The sequence below is a fragment of the Marmota marmota genome, unplaced genomic scaffold (genome assembly GCF_001458135.2).
Source record: "Marmota marmota marmota unplaced genomic scaffold, marMar, whole genome shotgun sequence".
Taxonomy (NCBI): Eukaryota; Metazoa; Chordata; class Mammalia; order Rodentia; family Sciuridae; genus Marmota; species Marmota marmota.
Genome location: NW_025999842.1, coordinates 11029357 through 11053313, shown reverse-complemented (window position 1 = coordinate 11053313; position 23957 = coordinate 11029357). Strand labels below are relative to the sequence as shown.

Here is a 23957-nt window from a genome sequence, read left to right as displayed (position 1 = left end):
TTTCCTTTGGCAGGACTGGAAACACTCTTAAATTGTTTTTGTGCCTAACTATTCACTCCATTTTTTCCTAAGGGATTTTGCCTGCCCGCAGAATTTATGGAAGATCCAGCAGGAGAAGGAACAGCTAAATTCCATGACTATGAGGGAGGTGGAATTGGAGAAGGTGAAGGCATGAAGGATGTGAGTGACCAGATAGAAAATGAGGAACAGGTATGTATTCTCATGCATGAAATATGTGGACAGATTACAGAAGGTGACTTCCTCTCTCAAGTCATACATATATAATGATTTTTACTAAGTTATTGGTTTTCAGACTGATACTTATGGATATTGGCACTTAGGTGATAAGTATAAATTAAAAACCTGAAAGTTATAGAAAGCACTTTTGCAACTCAGTCATTGGTGATAGCTATAACTCTGAAGGGCATGACTTTACAATTTTATTTTAAGTGGAGTAGTAGTATTTGCTAATGATTTCTACAGAGTATTTTTTTGGTAGTTGTACTTTTAAGGATAAAAAGTTTGGCTGTTTTAAGTGATAATTACTTTAAATAATAATACCGAAGCTCACTAATAGGCTTTCTCATATGTCTTAAAGACATGTTTAGAATTGAGATTTTATTACTTTTGCATTTCAAAAAGGGACAATTAAATATCAACCTACTAGTGAAAGAGATAACAATCATAAATCTTTTTGTTCAAAATCTTAAATTACATAGGAATGTGTAAATTAAGGAAAAGTGAATGAAATTATATTCACATTGGGGCACTCTTTCAGAGATCAGATGACAAATATAAAAGATTTAGATAAATAATACTTTTTGTATCTTACAAAAGAAAATCTGAACAAAATTCGACATTTTCTGATCACAAGCAGTAAAGTGAAAATTAACTTCAGAAATGAAAAACAAATAGGGAGAGAGGAAGGAAAGTAAAGGGAAGGTACTGGGTACAAAATTACGTTATCTGCATGTATATCAATGAATCCCACTAATATGTAGAATTATAATGCAGCAATAGAAATTATTTTAGTTCATCGGATGTAGTTCATGTTAGAGCACTTGCCTCTCATGTGTGAAGCCCTGGGTTCAATCACCAGTACTCCTCTAAAATATCTTTTTTTTTTTTTTTTTTTTTCCAATGAAATATAAAACTTACAAATTATTGTATGTGTCTACCTCTCAGGTTTTTTTTTTTTTTTTTTTTTCCTTTCTTCTCTCTCTCTCCCCAGAGATAAGAGTACACCATTAACCTGGGCATTTATATTCTAGAACTAAAGAATATAAACTTTACATTAGTAAAGTTACGACATTTATAGTTTCTATAATGCTTTTTTAAGACTTTTTTATAATTGTGCATGGACACAATATCTTTATTTTTATGTGGTGCTGAGGATCGCAGACCCATTGCCTCACATGTGCAAGGCAAGTGCTCTGCCACTGAGCCACAACCCCAGCCCATCTATAATGCTTTTTGATACAGGTGGAAGATTCATTTCAGAATGGTCAAGAAAATGATAAAGAAGATCCCAACTCAAAATCTGATATTAAGGGCGAGGATAATGCCATTGAAATGTCAGAAGACTTTGAGGGGAAAATACATGATGGAGAGCTTGAAGAACAAGGTTTGAAATGAACTGTCACTGCATTCTTGTTTTTGAAAACAATTTTATCCAGGAATACATGTTCTCAGTAAGATGCCTATTATAATTGTTTGAGACAAGTTTGTTATTCTGCATAACTGCAGATGAAAACCTCAGCACCTGCATGTGCCATCAAATTAGCAGATCCTTCATCTCTTGAGTGAACTAAGATCCTGCCTGCCTCATGTGCTCAGTACTTCCCTAGAGGGAAACCCAAGAGACTAAGGAGATGTCTCTTAACAACTTGGCAGTTAACGCAAATTATTCTGGATAGTTTTAAAAAAAAAGAACCTTTTCCCCCTAGTTAAAAAAAAAAAGTAGTTTGGAATGAAAATTTAGGAAAGAAAAAATACCCCTTAGGCCCACTATCCAAGCCATTTAATAAATTCTGGTGTATTTCTTTCCATTTATGGCATATCTATGCACACACAAGAGCATTTACAGATCTATAGCCTTTTTTAAACATTTATGAACATTTCCCTTGTCATTAAAAATTGAGAATATGAGTTCTTATCATCTGCCATATGTTTACACCACAATTCATTTCTTACCCTAAATTTTCATCTAATGTTAATTTGAAATGTAATTATCTTATTCTAAATAAAATCTTATAAAAATAAATGCTGACCTTAGAGTAGAAGTTTATGCTTGCCTGTGGAGTATAATTTTTGGCAAAGCAGACCTTGAGCAAAGACAAAGAGGCAAGAACATTTTAATTAACTGATCTAGGCCTGATTTTTGATGTTGGACAAAATCATAGAAGTGCAGTATATTGGAGATGGGAGAGGATCCTTGGAAATCATTATTTCAAAGATAGGAAACTAAAGCCCATTAAAGTTATATATCCCCACACCAGAATCAGACATTAATTCCACCACTTTTACTATTTATTTATACATTATTTCTCCACACAGTTTGCAAAATAAACTACTTGAGTAGATCTGAAGTAGAATATTCTGGAGGAACAGGAAGTTAAGTCCTACACGGGACCATTGCCCAGAAGTGGTCCTATGCTCTTACACACATAGGACCACGTTAGAGATCTGCCTAACTAAGCTCAGTGCCTTCCCTTTCAGAAGAGGATGATGAAAAGTCAGATAGTGAGGGCGGAGACCTGGATAAACAGATGGGCGATCTCAATGGTGAGGAAGCTGACAAACTTGATGAGAGGCTTTGGGGTGATGAGGAGGAAGAAGATGAGGAGGAAGAAGACAATAAAACTGAAGAAACAGGACCAGGAATGGATGAGGTAATTAAGATTCCTGCATCCCAAAGTCCTTAGGCCAAGAAGAGGTGCTCTTCCCAACACCTGCCACTCCGTGCTTTTTCTTTTCATTTTCTCTTTCTTCCATCCTCTTTTACTTTTTTTTCCTCTTAACATATTGTATTTAGAGCTTGACCCAAGTCATCTTGTGTTATGGAGGAGGGAAATAAAGAAGATCGGTGCAGATCCTCTAAGCTGATTCTCCTATCTTCCACTGAATTTTTCCAGCCCCCAGTTTAGGGGAATTATAGGGCTGCATATAACACTGTAGTGCAGAGTGTGATGCATCTAATTATTATACCCACCATTGACACACTAGTATTCTTGCTGCTATCTGGAAAGATTGGATTCTTCTCCAGATTATGATCTGTGGGGTGGAAATTAGTCATATCTAAAGGCTACATTGGGGAGAATTCAACCATGTAAAAGCAGTTTCTTGGATTGAGTATGATGATTTGGATTTTTTTCTTCTTTTGATATTTAGGAAGACTCTGAACTTGTTGCTAAAGATGACAACTTGGATGCTGGGAATTTGAACAAAGATAAAAAACAGAAAAATAAGAAAGAAGAAAAGGAAGAAGCAGAATCCAATGAGGAGGGACAAGGCCAAGATAAAATTAATGAACAAATAGATGAGGTAAAAAGGATTTGAAATTGCTCTGTTCCCCTGACTTTAAGACCAAGGCCCCTCAGAGCACTACAACGTTCTTGGGAGTATTTTATGACAGTTTTTCCTATTCATTAATTGCTCTCCCCTTGCTGCGTTAAAGAAATGTACAACAAAGGCTCTTAGCAGGACACAAAATACTAATAGTTGGTTACTGACAAGGCCGTCTATATGCTGTTTGGGTTCATGCTGTAGTTTGGAAGCTAAAACCTGTAATTCTTATTTCTTCTCACAAGTTTCTGTTTTGAGATTGAGTAACACAGGGCCTATTATCCTTAGAGATCCTAACAGAAGGTGAAATTTTAAATTCTAACATGAATGGTCTAAAAATATTAAAATACTAAAGTATGCTAATAATTATAGGGAAGGAAAGACATTGTATTATTCTCATGGTGTAGTATAAATAGAGCTAATTTTATGTGCATTACTGTTTTTTAGTCCTTTTTTCCTCTCTTTTTATTGCTCAAAGAGAGAATATGATGAAAATGAAGTGGACCCTTACCATGGCAATCAGGAAAAGCTGCCAGAACCTGAGGCTCTGGACCTTCCAGATGACTTGAATCTTGACAGTGAAGACAAGAATGGTAGTGAAGACACAGACAATGAGGAAGCAGAAGGTGCGTCTTTCCTGCAAAGCCAGTTGGAAATCATTGTCATTGACAGCAATAATTGATTTCAGAGAGCTAGCCAAGTGTCACAGCCTGTTGATAAGTACTGTTTGATCAGCTCAGTCCCAATGAGAAAATTATTGACTTTTTTCTTTGTAGTATTTCTCATGTAGTAGACCTACAGTTCATAAACCAACAGATTTTGCTGCTATTATTTCTTGTCTTATTTTGGTAATACTGCACCCTGGGGGTGCTTTGCCACACACATTACTCTCTCTCCAAAGACATTACCATGTTGCCATCTTGTGAGTGGATGTAAACATTCTGCAGTCTCGTTATACCCAGACCTCTCATGTAACCCAGTTATAGTTCTTTGAGGGATATGATGGTGTTATTGACTGTCATGTGTTTATTCTAAAATATGAGGTCATTATAATATGGAATAAGACTAAATAATCTAAAGAAAATCACATGACAGTAATCTAGTGTCTCCCTTGCCAATTTTTTAACCTTACTGCCTCCTCTAGGGTGTACTGTCTGGTATTAGTTAAAAGCACTTTGTAGGAGGTACCCCCATAATAGAGGGTCCCTATTCATTCTAATTAGCCAGACAGAAAGATGCAAGTTAGCTTCCACTCTAATTTGAATGAGTTATGTACTTAGGGAAAAAATTTGCATGTGTGTGTATGTGTGTATCATATTGGAACAAAAATTGCTAGTTAGAAAAGAATGAATAAGAGGTACCATTATGTAAAAAATTAATTTTGGAATCTGACTTCAATCCAGGAGTCAAAAACCAAGCAAGCATTAAATAAAGATTAAAATCCACTAAGAGTGTAATAAGCTTAAAATATACAAGCTCATTTGGGCTATTATTTATGAATTAGGGAGCAATTATCTTAAAAAATTATTTACTAAATAAAATAACTGATAAAGTATCCAAAACATACAAAAGCTCTTTTAGTAAAAAGCTGTCAAATAAAATTGTTTCCATTTGAAGGTAAGTTGTATTTTCTATGTGTGAAAGAATGACATCCACAATGATAATTAAGCATCAAGCTGTAATTTTATGTGTTTGGGTTAAAATTTTTCTATTTTGGGTTTTATCAGTTTATGGGTTTTTGGTTTTATAGGGTTCTTTTTGATTGATTATTTGTTTGTTTTAAGTGGATTGATTATTTTTAATGAAAAGCACCACCAAAACCATTGTATGTGATATGAGCATATAGTATAGAAACTTTTTCTGTAAACTATCAGATAAGCACTCTGTTGAAAATACTCACTACTGCATTATAAAAGCAGTCATAGGCAGCAGACAGTGAATGGAGCAAACACATATGTAAGAAAATGGATATGGGTATGTTTCAGCAAAACTTGACTGACAGAAATGTCAGAGCTGGGTATGGTGGTGCACACTTATAATCCCACATGACTCAGGAGGCTGAGGCAAAAGGTCACAAGTTTGAGGCCAGCCTCAGCAATTTAGCAACACCCTGTCTCAAACACCTGGGGGTGTTGCTCAGTAGTAGAGGGTCTTTAGGTTCAATCCCCAGTACCTCAAAAAGCAGAAACAAACATGTAGAGGCCACATTTGGCAATGGGCTATAGCTTGCGAATCTTTGAGAATAATGATAAAACATTTGCAGAACTACCTCCCAAATTGAGAAATCATAAGTTATCACAATTCTGTGTTAATTTTTTTAAATCTCTTTAGAAGAGAATCCTTTGGAGATCAAAGAAAAACCTATGGATATGGAAGAAGCAAGTCATGAAGCTGAAGAGATGAATGAAGACACTGAGACTGACCAGAATGATGATGAAAATCAACCCAAGCCTGAGGAAGGCCCCAGTGAAGATGACAAGGTGGGAGAGGAGGAGGAGATGGATACAGAAGCTGATGACCAAGACAAAGGTGCTGCCGAACATCCTGAAGAAAACTCAGAGGAGCAGCCACAGCCACTTCTGGAGGAAGAAGACAGGGAAGCCACTGAGGAAGGTGGAGATAATGGCAGCCCTGTTGACCAAGGTCTCCAGCCGCAGGTATTATGGGTTGTGTGCATTTTCTTATGTAAGAAGTAATAATAATGAGGAGGAGAAAACACTTTATTTTCCCACAAGCATCTCTTTTAGGATACTTCTTCATTATCAGGTGGTACTGCCAAGGATTTTTAAACTTCTGTTTGAAAACTCTCTGATCATTCCCCTCTTCTTAGTCTCTCTCCACAGCAAGCAGTGGGGAGCCTGCGTGCTGCACAGGCTTCTACCTCACGTTCTCCCAGCACATTTAATACTGTGTTTGATTTCTCTGCAGAATTCGGAAGAAGAGGAGAAATCTGACACAGAGGAGCAGTTGCCAGAGGCATTGGAGAGGAAAGAGCATACTTCCTGTGGGCAGACTGCTATGGAGAACATACAGAGTGCACAGGCCGTGGAGCTGGCTGGGGTTGCACCTGAAAAGGAGCAGGGGAAAGAGGTGAGAGGTTTTTCTGCTTTATCCAGTTTCCTCCCCTCTCTGAAATTAGGGATCAGTAGCAGTAGTTGGTTTATGTATGGTTTTCTGTTGTTTTATTTTGCTGACATCTAAAAGATCATTTCCTATTTTTGGAGAAAATGACTGTATACCTATTTTTATAAATGTCTGTCAGGAAAAAACTCAGAATATTTGCTATAGGCTGTGATTAAATGATATGTCTCATTAAGATCAGGTTCATTTTGTTTTTCAGAAAGCTCCCAGGGAAGGAAAGGTTGAAATTATTCCTTAATATTGCCTCTAATGGTATTTTTTCTTGCTGTTCACTCAGCTTCTAAACATTTCAATTTAAAAAGCAAAGCACTTCTTCATTCCTTGCGTGGTGGTGATATGTTCTAATATGGCCACAGTTCATTCTGCTGGCCCACTATGGATAGGACATTAAACATCAAAGGACTTGTTTGTTAGCCTCATTGAGCCCCAGTTTTCTCACCAATAACAGCAGCAATTTTTACTTTTTACATCTACCTACCATTATTCATTAATCACCCATTAGATGGTAAGCATTTTCAATATTTCAGCAAGTCCTCTTAATAGCCCTATGAGATAGATGATGTTGTCCCATTTTCTACATTTTATATTTGAGGAAAATAAGCCTCTGAAGTTAATTAATAACCTCAATGGTGCATAGCTGGTGGGTGATGAAGCCTGGTTTCTAACTGAGGCCTAATCTGTCCTGCCTAGGAGTAAGACATTTTGCTTGTGTTCTTCCTGTACACAAGGAACTAATCAGCCTTGAGAAGCAAAGGAACCTAAGAGGGTAACATAGCTCTGGTCTCAACACTCTTGTTTCTACCCACAGTCTGGGCCTTAGTTATGGGTGAGTTCTGGAGCAGCCAGGTAGGCACAGGTGACAAGCTGACAAAGGAGCATCATGGTAAGAGAATTGTGCTCAGTGCAACATGATAACCAGTGCTCATAATAATTTCCTCCATCTCATTCTTCTGTGGATTTCCTAGGAACATGGGAATGGAGCCGCAGATGCAAACCAGGCACAAGGTCATGAATCCAACTTCCTTGCCCGGCTGGCCTCCCAGAAACATACCAGGAAAAACACACAGGTCTCTGTCTGCCTTTAACTAAATTTAGGTTAAGGCTGAATACAGAAAAAGATGCTCTAAATGCAATCATTTTTTTAAAAAGCCACCTTCCCCAGTCTCTGCTTTCCAACCAGACATGATGGTAGTCTAGGTGAGCACACCAGGACTGTGGGGTTTTCTCAGTGGGATATCATCACTGGGGTTCCTTTCTTGCACTCCTAGTCCATTGATACTAATCCGCCTAAGCTCAGTGCTGTGTGCTACTTTCCAGAACCAACCAGCCCCACTTCATTTCACTCTCCATAGTTTTTTTGCATTTTTTCTAAATGGGGTAAAATTTATGTCTGAGAAATTATTATATCAAAACTAGTCCCTTAAAAAAAATCTACATGCTATCCTGTCCCCAAGCAACCCTTCCCAGAGCAAATTAATACAACCAGTTGGCTGTTTTCAAAAGATACCTTCACATGTAACATGCATACAGAAGTATGCATATATGTACATGTTTCTTTTCTTCCTTGACTTTTTTTTCAGATAGAGAGTACATTAGATTGTTCTGTATAAGTATATAGAAGTCCTGTTCTTTTTAATACATAAATTGAATCCCATTGCTGTTATAGCTATACCTAATTTACCTATGGATGGACATTATGGTTATTTTGAGTCTTTTTGTCAACAGACAAGGTTCTGATGAATTTTCTCTTCCCACAGAGTTTTAAGAGGAAACCTGGGCAGGCTGACAACGAACGCTCCATGGGTGATCACAATGAGCATGTGCATAAAAGGCTGAGAACCGTGGATAACGACAGCCAGGCTGAACAGGAGGCAGCCCAGCCCCAGCCCCAACCTCAGCCCCATGCAGAAGACGCAGACGCATACGCATATGAGCACATTAAACAAGGACATGACACATACGATGCACAGACGTATGGTACGGTAAAGGAAGGATTTATCCTTTTTCTCTGAGCTCTCTCTGACTGTGTTTCTGCCAAACAAATGAAGAGGGAGAAGAAATAACTTTTTAAACAAGTTCTAATAAATACAGAATAAGATTTTCTCTAATATAGAAATAATTTGGTTTTGGTACCAAGGTGTTATAATGATCAAGGTTTCTAGGTGTAATGTAAGCCTTCTAACTACACTTACAGTCACATCCTTATCTACACTGATTTCAGGGTTTCTTAGTTCTGGAAATTTTGGGGTAGGTTCCTGCAATGGCAGGACCTATGAACTTATGATATGTGTTTTCTCTATGAAGTGAAAAGGACAGCAGGGAGATTTCAGCAGAGAATATCTGTCATTCTGATGTCTTGGTGACTTTTCATCGTTGTATCCCTGATAAATAAACTAGTATGGATAATACCTGCCCATGAGGGTAGTGCAAAAATGACTGTGGTAGATAACTTTTTACTCTGTCTACACTTTATTTACTTGAACAGAAAGAAGAATGATTATAGAAAACTATATATTTGGTCCAGTTCCTACCATATGCTGCAATTTAGGCAGGTTCCTCCCATACCTTGGGCAGTGAGACACTGCCTATTAGGGAGACCTATTAAGGTCTCTGCCCCTAATAGGGCAAGACCCCACTGTGGATCTTTGTGAATTTACAACTGTAAATGACTTAGAGATGGCACACAGCAGACAGAGAATAGATTCCTGCCCTAGTCTAGTCACAGCCTGGAGAAGGGAACACTATTGTAAAACTTGGGCCCAAGAGGGCCCAGCTAAGCTGTTCAGAAGTCTGTCCCCACTTTAAAAAAAAAAAAACAAGCTTTTGCTTTGTGTCAAAAGGGTTTTCTAAGCCTCTGCTGTATGATCATGGAATTCCTCAAATAATCTTATGAGCTAGGATGTTGTGTAGAGAGAGACAAGAGCACTGAACTAAAGAATTAAAAGGAAGTGACCAAGATTACAGTGCTGAGATTCCCATGTTGGTCTTTGTGCCCCCTTTTATACTTTTAACCAACTCTTAATAAACTGCAGTTTATATGCCTATAAGTTTGTAATGGTATATTTCCTTTAGTTGGCCTAACATGCGCTCAAACTTTATTCAGGTTTGTTTACTGGTGATAGTAGTCAAAACCAAGTTAAGATACCCTGTTGCTGTGGTCACATGTATAATTGTATGGAAGATAGGTGACAGGCAGCTCTATCAATAGGTCAGTAATAAATCTTAGGCAAAAACAAGTGTCCAAGCCGCATAGTTGGTCAGTGACAGAACCAGCATTAGAATTTTGGAAGCTATAAGTGATAGAATCCATAGCCTATTTGTTTGTACTTCATTATGCAAAAACCTAAGCTTTCTATGTTTACATGCATGCTATTGACAGACGTGGCTAGCAAGGAGCAGCAGCAGTTTGCAGAAGACTCTGGCAAAGATCAGCAAGAGGAGGAAATAGAAGATGCCCTCATGGATACAGAGAAACAGGAGGAACTCCGAACAGCAGACATGGAACAGCTGAAGCCAGAGGAAGTCAAGTCGGGAACCACAACAGTTTCTAGTGAGAATTGCTGGTGACCACACCCTTTCTAAGCTCTCTGACTTGGAGAAATCAGTTCTCTCAGACTGCAGTCTAGGCTCGTCTTTTCTGTTTCAAGTTATTCATCCATGGACTAGACTTGCCTATAGTTATTTTACTATATTTTGTTTAGGGCAGAAAGGTAGAAGGGTGGAGTAGCAGGATACCATCTTTCAAAAGAGACCCCAACCCAGGTGCAGTAGTGCATACCTGTGATCCCAGCACCTTGGAGGGCTGAGGTAGGAGGATTACATATTTAAAGCCAGCCTTGACAACTTAATGAGATTGATTCAAACTTAAAAAAGAAAAAAGGGGTTGTAGCTGAAGGTAAAACGCACCTGAGTTACAATCCCCAGTGCCCACTCTCCCCACCCAAAAAAGAGACCCCAAAGTTTAACAAAATTCTGTTGGTCTTTTTAAAATATATAAAAGAAAACAGAATGGTGTATTTAACACAGTTGTGATAATTAAGTATATTATTATAGAAATTTTTTCAATTATGTTGAAGTATGTATTATCATAAAATAGTAAAAGTAACCAAGCTTTGTTACCAGATAGTTTGTTTTAAAAAGACAACAGATGCATCAACTTAATTTTATCAACAATGGAATAAATACAAATTCTAAAGAAGCTGCCAAATTCAAAAGCTTTTTATGATGCTTCATTCCTGGCCTTATGATGGTGTTCGACACTGTACACTACCCTGCCATTACATGACAGTGGGAAAAACAAGCGTTTGCAATTAGATGCCTGGATTCAAATCCATAATTTTACTATGGATTGAGGTATATTTTTAGTTTTGTCTTTGCCTCAATTTCCTCATCTATAAGATGGGGAAAAATGATTTTATTTTAGGTTTTTATTGATTGGATTGAGCACAGGGCTTCATATGTGCTAGGCAAGCAGTCTACCATTGAGCTATACCCCAATCCTTGCTTCAATTTTTAATAACACACAAGGTTTAAAGAATCATTTTTTTTTTAATAAGGTTGTTAAGGTAAACTACAGTTTCTACTGTTTACTCTGTAAAGAATAGCTGACTTCAACAGTAGAGTGGGGAGAGGAAAAATTAGTAAGAATTTGGCAGTGGCTGTCTCAAAATGCAAGAATATTTGGAAATATTGAGTGAATAAATGAGGTTTGATTTATTGATAGGTAACAGAGCAGGCTCAAGCTTTATGCTAATATGATAAATAAAACTATTCCTTACATTAAAATAGGCCCTGATGAAATGGAAGTAGACGCTCAAACTGTTAAAACAGAGGAACACCAAGACTCCAGGATAGACAGATCCTACAAGGAGAGAGAGAATGAGAAACCAGAGAAAAGCCAAGATTCAACCATTCATACAGCCCATCAGTTTCTTATGGATATAATTTTCCAGGTACTAAAACTCTGACCAGTTGCTGCTTTAGTAATTGTCAAAATAATTTTAAGTTGCATTTAAATCTTTGTCTTTAGAGCTTTGTGGAACATCTGGTTCATGTCCTTAAAAATTTTTTTAGGAATACTATTGGTGTGAGGAGTGTTCCCTAATAAACAGACGATACTATTTCAACAGTTAATCCCAGGGTCACAGTGCCCTGACTTGTCCATGATGGTGGGTCTGGTTCTTAGCCTTGGCTCCACATTCCCACTTTACTTATCATCTTTGAGTAAGGAATCTTCAGGACAAGTAGCAGTTCATAATGGTTAAGTAACAAGAATGTTTGACTTATCACCTATATTTAGAAAGACCCCTTTGAGTTTTTCCCCCCTAACAGTTTGGCTTAATGACAGATTATCTTAAAGACCATTTTTATTATTGATGAGTTAAAGAGTATTTGGTTTCTGTTTGGCTGTGGTGGATTTACAAATGTTGAACATTTCCTTTATCCATGTTCTCTAAAAGAATCTAGCATCCTCTCATCGTGCCCTTAAGTTTGTTTAGGTTTTGAGTCTCAGGCATTTGACTGTATGCATTGAGTTCTTAAAACAGGGAGGAAGGCAGCCAGTGATAAGGTGGTGGTTCCTACTATTTCTCTTATTCTTTGTTTTTTCCTTTTAGCCCCTTATAAAAGATGTTAATCAGCTAAGACAGGAGATGGAAAGACAACTAGAAACATGGGAGCCACAGGAATCTGGAAACCCAGGAGAAGTAAGCCACTGGGGTTTGTTTCATTTTCTTTGTACTTTTTTTGTAGGGGGTACCAGGGATTGAACTCGGGGGCATTCGACCACTGAACCTCATCCCCATTTTGTATTTTATTTAGAGACAGGGTCTCACTGAGTTGCTTAGTGCCTCACCATTGCTGAGGCTAGCTTTGAACTCATGATCTTTCTGCCTCAGCCTACATTTGTAAAGTCTAGGTCTATTCATTGCTTTCTGGAACTTTGCTACTACATCTGTAGTATTATTAAAACAGAATCTTTTAACTTCTGTTAATGGGTCTGTAGTAGATGTAACAGTGGTTGAAAGCTAGGCAAAAGTCTATGCTGTGCCATTCTGAGAATAGGCACATTCTGAGATCATTGCTAGCTCTGTGTATTAACCAGGAGTATCATTTTTAGTAACTTTGTATCCTAAATTTCAGTATGTGTATATATTTTAATATTTATTATCATAATACCACATTTGTGTGCAGGAAATAATGCACTGCTGAGTGTGTTACCTGAGGGATTTGCACTTATTTGTCACTTTTACTTTGGAACATGGCTCTGAGAACCCATGAATAAGTGGCTAGATCTGCTAGAACAGAATTACTCATTGACATCTGCCTCCTTGTATAAAGGGTTACAGATATGAATAAGGCATTGATTTGGTCATGAATTCCTTGTTTCATTCTTTCTCACCTGGAACTGTGAGTCATATTTTTGGTGGCTGGGGAAAGACAACATTTTTAAACTATAAATAACAACTGGCTGGGGGAAGCCTTAAAGTGCTTCTGTTAGGAATCAGCTTGCATGAACCTTCCCATCACTTAGCTTCATCATGCTATGACTTGGTTGGCTCTGATAGTCAATGGGTAACTTATATTTGTTGTCATTATCCCAGGAGATGGCTGCAGCTGAGATGTGGCAGAATTATCTGATCTTGACTACACCTCTTTCACAACAGTTATGTGAGCAACTTCGTCTCATATTAGAACCTACTCAGGCAGCCAAATTGAAGTAAGTCTTCACAAATCTTCGTGATGCCTGAAAAGATGAGGGTGTCAGTAGTTCTGCACTCAGCACCAAACCATTTATGGTTTTGGATCATAGGCTGCCACTTTTGCTGTATAGGAACCAGCCTGGTGCTCCTTACCCTGTTTGCTTTTGTGATCTCTGCCACAGGATTTCTGTGATGTTTGGTATGAAGGCAATTTTTCTTTCCCATTACTTTGGATGGAAAACGGGCTGAGCCTTTGGTTTTGTTACTCACCTAGATGTGTCCAAAGAAAAGGAAGAAACCAATACTTTGTATTCCGTATAAACTTTTTTTTTTCCTATCTTAGCTTTTTTAGAAGGACCTAATTATCACATACATGACCAGCATTCCTAGCTGGTAGTCAGTAGTCACTGTTCATTAGTTCTTAATTTACAGTAATGCCTCATTGTGCCAGGTAACTATTGGTTTTAAGGGATTACCGTGATTTTTGTTCTTAAAAGAAAATTCTGAGTGAAAAGCACTTGTTAACTAGTCTTTGCCCTGCTGTTCGGATAAATTTCATAGAGGAGACTATCGAACAGGAAAGCGACTGAACATGCGGAAGGTCATTCCATACATTGCCAGTCAGTTTCGGAAAGACAAGATTTGGCTCCGAAGGACCAAGCCCAGTAAACGCCAGTATCAGATTTGTTTAGCTATTGATGACTCTTCTAGTATGGTAGACAATCACACCAAACAGGTAAGGAAGAGAAATACATGACAGTTTTACACCAAACCACATTCAGTGGGTTACCCAAATAGCAAAAAGAATGTGATGACTATATTGAGAGTTCAGAAGGGAAATTTCAGGATGTCGCAAATATTTTGATTCCTTGTTTCTTAACCCTGTTGTCTGGCTACAGAGCAAGTAAACTTGACTTTATTTTCCATAAAATGCAATAATTTACTATTAAGCTACTCTCCCAGACTATGTACAACATAAAAGTATCTGAAGCTATTAAGTCTGTATATTAGTTTACTGCTGATTTTACTACCCATAAAGATTCCATAGCACACACCCCCACCCCCCCGCGCAGGAAAAAAAAATCAATTTATGGATCATGTTTCACAAAAGTACTTTTATTAGATGATATCTAGAACAGACCATTTCTACCAGTGTAACGTACTCTGGGTTTCAGCATTTGTGGAACCAAGGAGGGCCTAAGGCCACCAAAGCCTCAGGTTTTGTTATAAACATGGAAATCTTGATGGAAGAAAAGGTTAGAGGCACTAGTTTAGAGGATTTCTTATTCTAAGCCCTTTACTTATTTCACAGCTTGCATTTGAATCATTGGCTGTGATTGGAAGTGCTCTAACGCTTCTGGAAGTGGGTCAGATTGCCGTGTGCAGGTAAGGTTGCCTTTTAATCCCATTGGAAAACCCTTTTCATAACCTTGTCATTTTGATCACATGACAAAATAACTCCCACTGTATTTGGGTTTTTCTCCCCCAAGTTTTGGAGAGACGGTAAAGCTATTACACCCATTCCATGAGCAGTTCAGTGATTACTCCGGGTCCCAGATTCTACGGCTATGCAAATTCCAACAAAAGAAAACCAAGATTGCTCAGGTATGTGGCTGAAGTCTTTCACATAGTTATTCTTAAGCTGATATTGGAGGTGCATAATTTTTAGGAGCTCCCTTCCCCCAATTAACATTCAGGATAGGTAAAATTGACAATACAAAATAATCCTAAATTTCAGTCTGTACCACTAGAATAGAACCTTCCTTGACATAAACCAAGGTATGACTTCTTTTACTCAGTTCAGCACCACTGGTTTATCAGTTCCCCATTTTTTGGGTAGTTTGGAACATTTTACAAAAATAAACTTATCATTCTGTACCCTGTCCAGTGGGTCAAGGCCTATTCACTCTCTCATTTAGCCTAAAGAAGAAATGAGATAAAGCCAGTGATTTGCTCAGAATGACAAAACACAGGGGTAATATTTCTGTTCGGCTCTTTTTGTGGGGGTGGCGGGGCATTCATATTATTGACTTCCCTTTGGGTGTCTTCCCAGAACACTAGTGGAGAGACTCACCAGTGATGCATGCACATCTTGCTTATACTTGAATGCCAGGCCACACAAGGTTCATCTGTCCTTTAGGTGGCTAGAAGGGACAATTTGATTGCCTTTTGGGCCTAGGATCATTATCTGATAATTACTTCAATGTTGTCTAACAATGAAAGGGAGGTTAAGTAGTTTTCTTTTAGAGGCACTAAGATTTAAACCCAGATGCTTGGGCATGCAGGGCAATTGCTGATTCTTTTATGTCTGGTTTAGTTTCTAGAGTCTGTAGCCAACATGTTTGCAGCTGCTCAGCAACTCTCACAAAACATCAGTCCAGGTGAGCTGCATTCTTTGTTAACAAAAAGACTTTTCTGTTTTTATCTCACTGTACTTGTCACCATCTTTTAAAGGTGATTTGGGCACACTCTTCTAGTGGCCTACTCAGCATTGTCATCCTTATTAACATGGACTTTAATTTTAATGTGTTGTTCTACAATGGGAGATATTCTAAATTTGACATTCTCTTAAATACCACTGGGAAATTTAGTCATACTAAAAGCAGCTCAGTATATCTTGTCTTCCTAAGTAAATGATCTAATCAAAGGCCCCTTTTATTTGTGCTCGGGATTCACTCAGATGTTTGGTTTTAATAGTACATGGAATAATTATGGTAGGAAGTTGTTTAAAATGATTTTTATTCTCTTTCTTCTCGTGTTCTACAGAAACTGCACAACTTCTCCTAATAGTCTCTGATGGACGAGGTCTTTTTCTTGAGGGCAAAGAAAGGGTCTTGGCAGCAGTTCAGGCTGCCCAGAATGCTAACATCTTTATCATTTTTGTTGTGTTGGACAATCCCAGTTCTCGGGTGAGTAACTACTGAAAGCCTCATTTTTTAGAGAGAACAGTTTGAAAGGAATTCCTTTATCTGAAATATGGCTTGGGTCACTCCATCATATTGAGAATTCCTGGCATTCACAGCATTCTGTGTACCTTTGTTTTTTAAATTATTCTTCCTGACAGTGAAAGTTATACATAGAATCTAGTGCAGCTTTTGTCTCTGGAGTTAGCCAGGTTTCTATTACATAGGAACTGAAAGAACCAAAGGGAGAACACTGGGCACCCTGAAATGCAAGGTTCTCAAGAGAAATGACTGTAGAGGGGTAATGTCAGAACTGTAAAAACCTGGTCCTCCTTGCTAAGTTGTTAAAGATGTCCTAAAAGCTGGGATTACTGGTATGCTTATCTACATATTGATGAATATGTTCTTTGGTCTAAAACTGTAGCATTTTGAAGGTAGCTTTCAAGATATTTTCTTGTGTATTTTTAAAACTGTCTTAAATATGACTCCATCCTCTGGTTCAGAACTGCCCTCGTATACAACAGCCTTGATAATGGGCTATGATCAACTTGAAATTGAGGGCAACCTTTGTGTGCTCTTCCCTAGGGTAAACACTGTCACATTAAAGCCTTGGAATAATTCCCATTAAATCTTTACCAAGTAGAGAATGGAGATATCATTATAAGGAAAGCATACTTTGTTTACCCCTTCCTCCTTTTTTAGATTTCTTTCTGGGAGATTGACACTATCTCACCCTTGAGAGTAGTTCTAAAAATCGTCAACAGAAGAGCTATCCAAGGATGCTGATTTATTACTTTTCGTTTCAAATGTCTTGACAGGATTCTATCTTGGACATTAAAGTACCAATATTTAAAGGACCTGGAGAGATGCCTGAAATCCGATCATACATGGAAGAGTTCCCTTTCCCATTCTATATCATCCTTCGAGATGTGAATGCTCTTCCTGAGACACTCAGTGATGCCCTCAGACAGTGGTTTGAGTTGGTGACTGCCTCTGATCACCCTTAGAACAGAAAAAGCTGTCCAAAGCGAAACTGTTTGAATCATGGTCAGAATATTGCAAATCTTACCTGATGCTCCCTTTTGGATAACTGTTTCTGAAATTATCCCTCTAAAATACATTGTTTTGATTTTTAAAATCCACCCAACGGCTACAAAACATATATGAAATCTCCTTAATAAACCTGGGACAGAGAAGGAACAAACATAAGCCGCAGGGCTCCCGTCTCATAACTAAGGAGGCTATACCCTCCCTGGATCCAGCTACCTGTTTTCCCCTTGCAGAAACATTTCTTGAGATGCTGTCATGTGGCTGAGATGCATACAGTTTTATGCAGAGCCTGACCGCACAATAAACATGGTAAGAAAATGCACAAAGAACTCCTCTTAGAAGGTAGGAAGCCCACGGTATACGCGTTTTCAGAAAGACTATACATTACGGAAGCCCAAGTAATCGACATATAAGTAAAAATGAAGTGGCTTTTCAGTGTCCTCACATTTGCTGCTTCGGGAGACTATGCAATAACAAAGATAATTTTCCCTTGATTTCATTCTCTCAGTGCCATAGTTCTATTTGTTATAGTAATTTATTTTTTCCCTTAATAGTTTAGGAGAAGAATCATTCCTTCCACTGCTTTCAAGCTAGACTGAGCCAGTCTCATTCTGGAAAAGAAATGCGGTGTCCACAGAATTAAGCAGCTACATCTACTTTTTTTCCCCCCCGTTAAAATACACCATTGGTTTTTCTTTGGCCAGAAAGCAGTAATGTTTGAATACTTGAAACTGTGAGCTGTATTCTATTTAATGTTCTTTTGTAGGCAACATGCTATGACATAATCATCTCTCTCCATGTCTTTAAGTTACACTGTGAAGTCTGCCACCCTTATAGGTGGTGGTCATTAAACACAGATTGCTTGTTGTTTAACCAAATGTCCTAAAGCATGTATCAAGTTATATCATTTTTTATTCTCGAAAGCTATGCAGTTTATATTCTGAAAGTTATTAAAATAATACAACATTGTTGAGATATATTGTGATTCCCCACACACATTCCTGTGGATTGAACCCAAGGATTCATCACTGACCTAGCTATAACCTCAGCCCTGCTTAGTGAAACCCTTGTCTTAAAAATGAAGCAACTTAAGCTGATTGGCCTTGAACTTGGCATTCTCCTGCCCAAGTCACTGGTACTACAGATGTATACCATCATCCCTGGCCTAATTTGTGATCAGTGGAATATGACAGACAAATTCAAAATACGTGCTGGAGGACTGGTCTTGTCTGCTGAGCACATTTATACCACGTTAACATGATCCCACAATTTTACTCCCATGTCTATGGGTGAGTTGGCAGAACCACACACTGACTCAAAGATTCTGCTTCATAAGGACACACACACCTCTTCCACTCATACTTCACTGGCCAAAGCCCTCTATGGGACAGGAAGTTTAATATTCCCAGTTGGGTCTGATAGGGAAAGACAGCTGCACTGTTATATTTACCTTTAATCAGTAGGTGTAAGATACAGCTCCCCCACTGCTGTGCTCAAAATGAGCTCTTGGCCCTGGGACAGAAGGAATTCTGGTATCAGGTCCCCAAGAATGCTATTTTCAATACATGGGGAAAGAGCAATATCGCAAACTGATGAGGTATAAGGGTTGTGGACCCAGGATTAGAAGCCTGATAGATTCATGAGCAAGGCATTAAGAGTCTGGGCTACTATTAGGACTTACAGGAGTGACGACAAATGAAACTACCACATGACTGCTGACAGGGATACTATTTGTGCCCTGCTACTCCCTCTTCCTTCTCCTACTTTCCATCCCCAAATGCCCAGTCTCCTTGACCAAAAAGGCAAATTCTGACATTTGAGGAATTAGAACACAAATGCTCTATATGCTCTTAATAATCTAAAGACACTTTGCCACTCCTATAACTCAACCATTATCTAAGCAAAAGGCCTGCACAGGTTTCTATCCAGGGGTCCAACAAGGCTACTCTGGTATACTTAATTAACATTGTGGTTCACTTAATGACAGGAATACATTCTGAGAAATGCAGCACTAGTCATTTTCATTGCGTAAGTACATTCCATGTTAAAGAACCAACTAAGACAGCTATCATGTCACTAGGCAATAATGGAATCATCACCATGACTTACTCAGATGTCTGCTGGAACTCTAGTTGGGTGATAAACTCTTCAAATGCAACATGTTCAAAATGTCACTATGATTCTATCACAAATCTGTTCTAAAATTCCCCTTCTGTGTTAACTGCTCCAGCTGCCACTGTTTACAAATGTGGAGTTTGGTCTGTACTTGGGCTTTACTTCCCTTTCTATCTCCATCCAAATCCAAAATTAATAATCTGTCAAGTATAACTCCTGGATATTTATACTATCCTATTTCTCTCCCCCATGCAATTCACTGCAGATTGAGCTCTTAATCTCTAACCTGGACTACTTCAATGATAACTCAAATTTGTCTTTGTTTGCTTCACTTCATTCACTGACAACAACCAAGGATCTTTCTAAAATTTCTACTTTTGGGTAAAGTCCCTTCAGATCTTCCTATTGTGAAGAGGACACTTGGAGTGCCTTACTACAACCTATGAGGTTCTTCCCTGACTCTCCTGTTCATTCCCTCTCTGCAGCCCAACCATTGACCTAGTCACAGAAAATGAAAGGTCTTGCAATCTACCAGTGTTCCATGAGTTGTCTGGAATCTTATCTACTTTGACATTCTGACAACCACCTACCTCAGATAACTCCTCCAGAAAGAATAACCTCCATGTTATGAACTTCCAAGTCTTTGAAGACAGTGTGCCTAGCTTATGACAGTATTACCTGTTTCGAAGATGTTTCTGGAAGCAAAGAAGAGTGTAAAAATGTCTGTTCTCACATATTAACTGGCAACACTATTTTAAAATTCAAACAAGAACCTAAAGAAGATTTGGAGAGAAATTATAGAAAACATCAAGGTCATACTGAACACCAGTAATAGATTCTTACAAGAATCTATTACAGTGTCCCGTCATAACAAAACATGCCAAAAAAAAAAAAATTAAAAAACATACTAGTCCAAGACAACAGCCTAAACAGATCCTCAGACTGTAAATATGTACTATATGGTCAAAAATGCATCACAAAGCCCCAGGAAGATAATTATTTACTAAATGGTGTTAAAATTCTAGCTTAGTGGGGCTGGGATTGTGGCTCAGTGGTAGGGTACTTGCAAGAATTAATAAAATAGTTACAAAGTCTCAGATGGGAAGAGACAAAACAAGCCTCAAAGGAAATAAAAATACAAATAGTGTAGATATAAAGCTTAAGGATATAAACCATGAAAAACTAGAATAAAAGTCCTAATCAGCATAAATGTGCCTAAATCATGCACAAAAAACAGTAAAAAAAAATCTAAAATGGCTAGGAGTATTTAGTTGCCCTAGTACTTGAAAAGCCAGATCTGTAATAAATTTTTATACTGTTCATCTGTTAGGACAAAATTTGAAAAATATACCACTGCAATGTGGTCATGAGGTTATTAGCATCACTCACAATGCCAACTAAGCTAAGGATTAGACTTCTTGTATGTGCCAGGGCCTCTTAGAACATTGCATATGATACAACTCTGAGGTGGATGCTGTATTTCACTTTACACTTCACAGAAAAGGAAACAGGCCAGGAGAAATAGCCACACACAGATAGGAAAAGGGAACTCATGGATTCCAACAGGTGACTCACTTGAGTGCTCTGTAAATGGGTTAACTGGTTGTTTTTGGTTGTACAGTTATTTAATTCACTATTTGGAAAACATGGCAAAAATGCCACAAACTAAGGATGTGTTATGGGGATAAGAACTAGGAGTAAAAGTTTGAAGTGTAGGAGGATATTCAGTTCCTCCTCGTTATTGACAGGAGGCAAAGAAAAAAAAAACGGCTTAAAATCTCAATGGGACAAACATTTAAAACTCCTGTTACACTGTTACAAATAATCATGATGAAGACCACTACAGGAAAAAACTTAAAAAAACAATGAAAACGAGAAAAGCTGCAAGATGCAAATGCTTAAATAAGTAACATTCTAAAATACTAAATATGTTCTTCCCTTCCAAAGGAAAAAACAAAAACCTTAGCTTCCATTAATGAAGCCCGTTGTTGCTGAACTTATTGCCGTTTTCCTTAAAAATAAAATTTAAGTAGAGGAAAAAAGTTTGCTGCTGCTGAGGGTAAACCCAGAGCCTTGTGCATGCAAGGCAAGCACTGTACCAACTGAGCTATATCCCCAGCCCCCATTGATAAATTCTTAAATGCATACGGTGCCAAATGCCTTACCATTCTTATTTCGTTATTACAACCACCTTGTAATACAAACACTATTACCCTATTCAAACGATGAGCAAACTCGACTAAGACCGGTTAAATACCTAGCCCAGGCTACAGACCTAATAAACTTCAAACTCCTGGGCTTCCCTCCCAAACGCCTGACTTTCGGGGTAGGAACACAAATCCACAAGCGTCTCCCAGGAAACGGAGCTCGCTCCGCCCCCTGACCATTCCCTCACTTCCGTCCTGCGCACTGAGACTCCAAGAGGAACGCGTTCTATTTCTGAGATGGCCGCTTCCCGGTTGCCTCCAGCAACGCTGACGCTAAAGCAGGTACCGATGTTCTCTCTCACTCAGGTCAACACGTAATGGTATGAGCTGCTTGATTTTCTACTTTCCCCACCCGGACTACAGTATCTCTCAGGCCAACCGGGGCGGGTCCGCCCGGTTCTGACGCTGCACGCGCACGCCAGTGATTGGCCCCAGGGGTTGGAGGCGGGGCTTCCCCAAGAGTTGGGGAGGGAGCAAACCGGTAGGAGCTTCCTTTTCAGGGACCGCAGAAAAGCTCGCTCTGTTGGTAGTACCGAGCCATGATTAAGGGGGAAGAAAAAATTCCGAAAGAATTTGGACAACTGCATTAAATTTAGAAAAAGTGCTATTAATGTTACAGTTTAGGTACCCGGCAACCCTTTTTATACCCATAAAGGTGGTCAACTCTTGATTTTTAAAGGTTCTTAAGTTTTACAAATGACCCACGTGAACCTATTGCCGTTTTCCTTAAAAATAAAATTAAAATAGAGAATTTTAAAAAGTTTTTCTTTGCTATCTTCAAAATTGAGAACCTGGGGTCGTGGCTGTGGCTTAGTGGTAGAACGTTTGCCTAGCACGTGTGAGGCACTGGGTTCGATCCTCAGCACCACATAAAAATAAAGGTATTGTGCCCATCTGCAACTAAGAAAAAAAAAATTTTTTTTAAATTGAAAACTAAAAAGACATCGTCTGGTTACAGCTGGTTTGCCAAAGTAAAACTGGCTATCATAATTGTCATTTCTCCCCCCACGTACAGTTCATGAGAAGGCAACAAGTTCTCATGCTCTACAGAAGGATTTTGCGAGCAATTCAGCAAGTATCAAACGATTCTGATCGCAAGTACCTGAAGGACTGGGCAAGGGAAGAATTCAAAAGAAACAAAAGTGCCACTGAAGAGGTGAGAATAGATCATGGTGAGGGCAGTCCCAGACTCTTGTATTAAGTGACCAGTTTTTTAAAAGTTTAGCAGGCATTTTGGAATATAAATGTCACCAAGATGGTATATCTTGATCATTGCTTATAGTGGTACTAATTTTCCAAATTATACTTTAAAATATCTGTATCTATATAGTTGCGCACCTGGTTTTTATGCTGTACCACATAGCTTTTAATTTTCCTAATATTCAACAGTTCCCAGTAATGACTGTTTTTTGGGTTTTTTTGTTTTGTTTTGTTATTTGGAGAATCTTTTTGTATGGTGCCAACTCACAGCCTTGTGCATGCTAAGCTCACGCTCCACCACTGAACTACATTCCCAGCCCACCACTATAGATAGGTTCTTGAACTTAACAAAATGGTGAGATTGTACCTTGTTTAACCAGGATAAGTGATCATCAGATTTCCCTTTTTTCTACAGGATGCAATCCGGATGATGATTACTCAAGGCACTATGCAGCTAAAGGAGTTAGAAAAAACACTTGCTTTAGCAAAATCTTAACTATAGCATTATTCTGAAGGATCTTCAAATCTCCGTGTAATTTGTTGAGCTTAGGCTTAACAATGGACAGCTCAAAGCCAAGTCAAACTGTATGTACAGTACTTGAGCAAAATATCAAGATAGAAATGTTGTGTTATAGAGAGCAGAGAAAATCACATTGAAGTGATTGCCTCAGGACTGAAAAATACACTTGAGTTTTGAAAATGTTTCTGGATGTGTCTGCAGTTATTTAAGAAGCAAACCCCATTCTAACATGCCAGTTAATACATGAAAATAAGCTCAACACACTCATAAGGAAAGTGCAAATCAAAAACCTAATGACAGCGCACTTCATTTCCACTACTGTAGCTACAATTAAAAAGGGAAATAACAGATGTCAAACATGTGGAGAACTTGGAACACTCCCACATTTCAGGTGGGAATGTAAACTATCTGCAGCCACTTTAGTAAAACAGACCATCCCCCTCCTCAAACCATAACATGGAGTTACCATATGATTTAGCAGTTCTCCTAGATCATAATCAAGAGAATAAAACCGTGCACCTATAAGAAATATGTACATGAGTGCACATAGCAGCAC

General features: G+C 38.4%; 2 protein-coding genes across 3 annotated transcripts in view; both read left to right on the top strand.

The window, feature by feature from the left end:
* Mdn1 (midasin AAA ATPase 1) overlaps positions 1–23585 on the top strand; it is a 152992-nt gene extending 129407 nt beyond the window's left edge. Inside the window, exons 84-104 of one of the 2 annotated variants that reach the window (XM_015499360.2) lie at positions 73–210; positions 1483–1624; positions 2719–2891; positions 3391–3543; positions 4043–4190; positions 5896–6221; positions 6493–6654; positions 7671–7772; positions 8463–8682; positions 10085–10255; positions 11494–11657; positions 12321–12410; positions 13308–13423; positions 13968–14142; positions 14719–14792; positions 14897–15011; positions 15724–15787; positions 16173–16315; positions 17128–17715; positions 17759–21963; positions 23297–23585. In XM_015499360.2, coding sequence (XP_015354846.1) covers positions 73–210; positions 1483–1624; positions 2719–2891; positions 3391–3543; positions 4043–4190; positions 5896–6221; positions 6493–6654; positions 7671–7772; positions 8463–8682; positions 10085–10255; positions 11494–11657; positions 12321–12410; positions 13308–13423; positions 13968–14142; positions 14719–14792; positions 14897–15011; positions 15724–15787; positions 16173–16315; positions 17128–17316 — 2865 coding nt within the window. In that variant the 3' untranslated portion in view covers positions 17317–17715; positions 17759–21963; positions 23297–23585. Of the gene's footprint in view, positions 1–72; positions 211–1482; positions 1625–2718; positions 2892–3390; positions 3544–4042; positions 4191–5895; positions 6222–6492; positions 6655–7670; positions 7773–8462; positions 8688–10084; positions 10256–11493; positions 11658–12320; positions 12411–13307; positions 13424–13967; positions 14143–14718; positions 14793–14896; positions 15012–15723; positions 15788–16172; positions 16316–17127; positions 17716–17758; positions 21964–23296 lie in introns of those variants that run through there. The other variant, XM_048808075.1, reaches the window with a different exon arrangement.
* On the top strand, positions 21837–23585 carry Lyrm2 (LYR motif containing 2). The gene is made up of 3 exons (XM_015498167.2): positions 21837–21963; positions 22697–22837; positions 23297–23585. The coding sequence occupies exons 1-3, from the start codon at positions 21919–21921 to the stop codon at positions 23375–23377; spliced, it is 267 nt and encodes an 88-aa protein (XP_015353653.1). The 5' UTR covers positions 21837–21918; the 3' UTR covers positions 23378–23585.
* Positions 23586–23957: the final 372 nt, after the last annotated feature.

What these genes read in the sequence shown, in the direction of transcription:
- Lyrm2 (XM_015498167.2), top strand. Translation starts at nt 21,919, where the DNA reads ATGGCCGCTTCCCGGTTGCCTCCAGCAACGCTGACGCTAAAGCAG. An exon ending in CAACGCTGACGCTAAAGCAG is followed by an intron (nt 21,964 to 22,696) that starts GTACCGATGTTC and finishes CCCCACGTACAG; the next exon opens with TTCATGAGAAGGCAACAAGT. An exon ending in ACAAAAGTGCCACTGAAGAG is followed by an intron (nt 22,838 to 23,296) that starts GTGAGAATAGAT and finishes TTTTTTCTACAG; the next exon opens with GATGCAATCCGGATGATGAT.